The sequence below is a fragment of the Chelonoidis abingdonii genome, chromosome 2 (genome assembly GCF_003597395.2).
Source record: "Chelonoidis abingdonii isolate Lonesome George chromosome 2, CheloAbing_2.0, whole genome shotgun sequence".
Classification (NCBI taxonomy): Eukaryota; Metazoa; Chordata; order Testudines; family Testudinidae; genus Chelonoidis; species Chelonoidis abingdonii.
Genome location: NC_133770.1, coordinates 56,525,852 through 56,531,851, shown reverse-complemented (window position 1 = coordinate 56,531,851; position 6,000 = coordinate 56,525,852). Strand labels below are relative to the sequence as shown.

The window sequence follows — 6,000 nt, the reverse complement described above, 5'->3', positions numbered from 1 at the left end:
AATGGATAAGGCTCCAAGTGCAATACAATTTGGCTAGCAGTATTGTAGCACTTTCATGTTTTCAGGTTAAGAGGATTTAAAACCTTCTATAATAATATTTGACAGACAGATTATATCTTAAATATTATCTTATATTTGTTTCCACAGCTCTTGAATGTTACCCTGGTGGACATCAGATCCTTCAGAGTCCTTACCGGAGTGTTGATTTTGATTCATCACAACTACAGCAATCAGCTATTCAAGATCTCATATGTGACCATTCACTAACACCAGGATGGTACCGCTTTCTAATATTTGATAAACCAGCTGAGATGCCAACCAAGTGTGTAGAGGTATTGGTACACCTGATTTTGTCTTTGAGACATAACACATGATTTTTCTTAAAATGTTCATAATAGGATAGGTACCTATCAAATGGAAAATAATTAAGAATACTTATTAAAAGGACAGAAAGGTGAAGTCATAATCTAGCTAGTTGAAAGCTTGTGCAATGCCAAGCAGGCTAGAGTAGGAGACTCACAACTACAAGGACATCAACATCATTAATATACCTCTGCCCAAGAACAGAACAGCAGGGAGAACAAATTAAATTAATTTTGTAGCATTTAACCAGCTGAAATTTACAGCCACTACTAAGCGGGCTTTCTTGATGCTAGTCTATTCAGGGATATTAAGATTTTTAAACACAAATGTAAGGCTAGTGGTTTACTTAAAAATATTCAACGCAGTATACATGATTTTAGCCCCTTGATTCCCCTCTTAGTGGGCTGATTTTAAAATGTACACTTTAGGAGGAGATATATTAGTCATAAAACGTTGGTCTAATAAAGCTAATGTAAATAAGAAAGAGTTAAGATTAGTTTGTCTCTGACACCTAAAAATCACATCAGATACAAGAGTCATCCTTAACTCTGAATTTCCTAGGTTTGCAATGCTTGGTTTTGGGATGATTACAACATCTCTGTAATGTTTTTATCCTTCAGTTACTGACAGATGCTCTCAACCTTAACTCCATCTTAACAGAGTTTTGTCTTGGAATTTCCATGGTCTTGTTAAATTAAAAATGTCATAGTAAACAAGAAAAGAGAATGCTACTATGTGATATTTCTTCTAATGATTTGAAAAAATGTTGTATCAACTTTAAAACTTCACCATTACACCAATGCAGAATAAAACAGCCATAGCATGCTGGCTGGTTAAAAGGGATTTATAGCTGTTATGTGTCTTAAGAGCAGCACAAAGCAGCTGAAGTGTAACAGTGATTCTGACACTTCATTTGCAATTGATTTATTAGTGTAGAGGGCTGTGTTACAGAGACCGATGTTATATGAAAGGAAGGGCAGGGGAAGCTCACTCTCAGAGCCTGATATCTCTGGACTCTATGTTCATGCCTCAGATCCTCCAGCAGTGCTGCCTTGGTGCAGAGTGGAGCAAGAGCAGCGGCATCATGGGAGGCTTTTCAAGCCCTGATCCCCAAGCTAGTATACAACTATGGTTTAAAACAGTAGGTCAGGACCCCATAGTGGGTCTTGACCTCATTTTTATGGGGTTACCAGGTCTGACATTAGACTTGCTGAAGCCCAAGCCTTATCTCCCAGGGCTGAAGCCAAAGTCCAAGGGCTTCAGCCCTGGGTGGCGGGAATCAGGTTACAAACCCTCCACCTGGGGCTGAAGCCCTTGGGCCTCGACTTTGGCCCCCGCACCTGGGGCAGTGGGGCTTGGGCTTTGGGTTTGGTTCCCCTGTCCAGGGCGGCAGGGCTTGGTTGGGCTCAGGCTTTGTTTCCCGTCCAGGGATCGCATAGTAATTTTTGTTGTCAGAAGGGGATCGCAGTGCAATGAAATTTGAGAATCGCTGACAGAATCCGTAAAGAACAGTGATAGATGAGCCGAGTCCTCTATCAGTGAGAACTCTTGACACATGTCCCGTGTTCCTTACATCACTAACTCATTATAACCAATAGAATTGTTACCTGCAAATTAGCTATGGAGGAGGAGTGGTGCTTGTTACTTCTGCTATCACAATGGCTCCACTTAAGACTTACATGAGCTGTTGACCTTACCCTATCTGTAGCCCATGTAGTCATAGCGACTATAAACAATGATCACTAAGGGTTTGTCTACCCAGCAATTAAACACCCACGGCTGGCCTATGTCAGCTGATTTGGGTTCACGGGGCTCAGGCTGCTGTAAAATTGCAGCGTAGACATTTGGGTTTGTGCTGGAGCCTGAATTCTCGGACCCCACGACTGGGGAGAACCCCAAAGCCCAGACTCCAGCCCAAGTCTGAGTGTCTACACTGCAATTTTACAGGGGGAGAGGAAGGAGCTGTAAAGATAGAAAAAGCAGCTTCTGTCTCTGATGTTGACTCTGACTTGTAACCTCACTGTTGAAAAAAACATGGGCTCAGTACATGGTCATATCAACCACTCCAAGATCTGGCAAACTTGTACCAGTATCAGGCTGTTTAAAGCGCTGTTTTTAGCTGCCTTCTTGGTCACAGACTTATGGCAATGTTGCAGAATATGCAGTTTTGCCCAGCTAAGCCAAACTCTTGTAACACAGAAGGAAAAAGGAGAGAGAGAGGAAAGAGACAAAATAAGGTAGGGAAGGAAAAGGACACATGAGGGGGTGAGGGAGACAAAGTCTCAAATCCCAGCCACTGGCTGGGATGCATCTGGAGCCAGTGAAGTTGGAGATTTCCTCTGGCTTCCTCTTGCTGACCTGGTCTTGTCAGGCATTACTCAGGATTAGGGTGAAGAAGATCTGGGGTCCCAGGAAGTAGTGAAGCTCTCTCTGGTAGCCAATTCTTCTCTCAAAGTCTCTTTCTTTAAGGACCCCAAAAGGGAGTGGTGGTGGAATAGCCCATCTTCTCCTTATTTTGTCCAATTAGGCCTAGTTTCAGTCACACCAGTTTTGGTTCACTGATTTCTGGTTCCCCACTTCTCTTGTTTACCAAGCATGATGTCAACACAGTCCCTGAGTTACACCAGTAGGCCTTTCTGTCTTGCTTTTGCACCTTTTCCCATCAATATTTGTTGTTCTAGATTATTACAACATCTAATTAACTTACACTCACTTTTTGCAGTTGAACTCACAATTAGGATAAATTGGTATGCTCAGTTATCACGATAGGTCAATGGCAGAGATTTAGAGCACAGGGGTTTTTCATGTGTGTGGCATGGCAGCCCACACCATCTCACAATCTGCCCTTGGCAGCCTTACGTGTATATTAAGCAGGAGGACTGACAAGAGTGAAACTTGTGTGGACCCACAGGTGAGAAAAGCAATTTATGCCCAGTAGAATCATTAGTTAGATGAAGTACAGCATGGCTTAAAATGTACGTATAGGCTTTTCTATAGCGCTCATCGCTGTAGTATCAGAGTGCCTCTTAACATTAATGAATTTGTCCTAAGAAGAGTGCCCTGAGATAGGGAAGCACTATTATCCCCATTTTAAAGATGGGGAACTGAGGGATAGAGTGATTAGGTGACCTGCCCAATATTTGTGTATATTATCATAGACGGTGAGTTATATGGGCCTGTGGTGCCCATGCTCCACCAATATTTAGGAACGTGGGCCCGGCTCCACCACTGTTTGAGCTTACCATGCTTTTGGGGGGCTGCAGGGGGATGCAGGGTCCAGGGCAGCCTGGTGGGATTTGGTGGGGCCTGGTGGGATGGGGAGGGCTGGTGCTGGCAGCAGCGAGTGACCCAGCCCCAGTCCTCCCCACCTCGTTCCACCCCGCTGGATCCCAGCATCACTTTGGGGAGGGGGCAGAAGCCGGAAAGAGGTGAGGCTTGTGGGAAAGAGTGGAATGGGGGCAGGGAGGGGGTGGAGGAGGGGTGGGCTGGGGCCAGGTTCCTCACTGCTGCCAGCGCCAGGCCCCCCGCTAACCTCCCAGGCTGCCCTGGACCCCCATGTCCCCCTGAAGCAGGGTGCCCCCAAAAGCACGGGGCCCCAGTCTGTCTTATGGCTGGGATGGCTCTGCCTGGACCCTGAGTCCCCCTGAAGCATGGGGTCTGGGGCGGTTGCCCCAGTCCATCCTATGGACAGGATGGCTCTGCTTGGACCTGTTCTGGGTACAACCAAAAATTATACAAACCTGTCGCCATGAATATTGTGTATTTGCATTCAACTATGAAAAAACACAACACACGTTTTCCATGTGAAGATGAATTCCCTATTTACTAAAAGCTGTTGCAGTAAAATAATTGAAAGCATGTGTATCTTGCATTAAACACTAGAGCAGCTTGGTACTATATTAACTATTTTAAATTGCTTTTCTTTGGTGCTAAAGATGAATCACTGTGGAACTCAAGCTCCTATCTGGTTATCTCTAACGGAGTCAGAATCCATGCCTCTACCTGGTGAGATCAAACAATTAACAGCTTGTGCAACGTGGCAGTTTTTCTTCAGCACTACAAAAGACTGCTGCATTTTCCGAATCCCTGTCAGTGTGAGGAACTGTGGAGAATTCTTTGTTTATTTGCTACAGCCCACCCAAGGATGCATGGGGTATTGTGCAGAAGGTGAGGAAGCACATCCTATCATTCTACAAAATCTGTGTGTGTACTAGTAAATATCTCTTAATCATTTTTTTGATTTAGCATTCATTATTTTAATGCGTTTTTCCTTGCTTGATTTGGCATCTTATTGAGTGTAAACATTTGAAAATGAAAATGTGCATTTTAAAATTTTCCTGTAGCCTTTATTTGTAATATTGATAGTGTAGATCAATAATTTGTTGAGATATCATGGTGAGATAACATTATATGTATGAATATATTTTGTTGGTTATTGGGTATTTAAAAATACAAGAAATTCAACTTCGCATATATCAGTTATTAGTGGTTTGATCTACTAGTAAACTACCATATTTGTCTTGCTATACCTATATTTTTCTTTCTGAAGAGAATGCACATTTTATAAAAAAAAAAAAAAATTACATTTGTTATTTGTTGGTGTTTCCAACTTTATCTGTATAAATGGGAGGTAAAAGAACTGGAAAAGTATCTTTGTAGAGTTCCTGTAAAGAACACCTGTTTGTTCCCAAGGGAATTGCAACTAGGGCCAAATTACCAAGTGTCTGCTAGTAGCCTTATTCTGCAATTAGATTTTCTAGCACAGATCCCTATGCCAGTACAGGGCCCTATCACATGGGCTACAGGGTGCTGATTCAGGAAAGCACTTAAGTGTGTGCTTTAATTGGGGCCTAGATTTGTACTATCAATTTTATACATTCCTTTTACAGTTGGGTTCATTTAAAATTTTTACTTCATTAGATTCTATGTTTTCTTTCACATATAGTGCCACTCCCTCACCAGCATGACTGTTCTGTCCTTCCAACATATTTTGTACCTTGGTATTATTGTGTTCCATTGATTATCCTCATTCCACCAAGTTTCAGTGATGCCTACTATATCAATGTCCTCATTTAATATCAGGCACTCTAGTTCACCTGTCTTATTATTTAGACTTCTAAAATTGGTATATACTCACTCTAAAAACTTATCACTTTTTAGCTGTCTCCCATTAGATGATGTAATTGAAAGAGACTTTTTTTCATTTGACTCTTTCTCATCAGAGCCTACCCATATCTTATCTTCCATGCTCTCCTCCTTGCTAGGACATAGAGAATCTCCATTAATAGATCCTCCCCTAAGGGATGTCTCCATCTGAACCACGTGCTCCTCTACACCTGTCAGCTTTTCCACAGCCCTTAGTTTAAAAACTGCTCTACAATCTTTTTAATTTTAAGTGCCAGCAATCTGGTTCCATTTTGGTTTTGGTGGATCCCATCCTTCCTGTATAGGCTCCCTCTTTCCCAAAAGTTTCCCCAATTTCTAATAAATCTAACCCTTCCTCCCTACACCATCGTCTCATCCATGCATTGAGGCCCTGCAGTTCTGCCTAACTGGCCCTGCGTGTGGAACTGGAAGCATTTCAGAGAATGCTACCATGGAGGTCCTGGACTTCAATGTCTTACCCAGTCGCCTACA

The 6,000-nt window shown here is 42.7% G+C and overlaps 1 protein-coding gene across 1 annotated transcript in view; it reads left to right on the top strand.

Annotated features, from left to right (window-relative positions):
• Positions 1-236: 236 nt before the first annotated feature.
• The window catches only part of VWDE (von Willebrand factor D and EGF domains), a 47,253-nt gene continuing 41,489 nt past the window's right edge, over positions 237-6,000 (top strand). The window contains 2 exon segments of the mRNA XM_075061990.1: positions 237-332; positions 4,299-4,530. Of these exon segments, the coding sequence (XP_074918091.1) occupies positions 312-332; positions 4,299-4,530 (253 nt within the window). The 5' untranslated portion in view covers positions 237-311.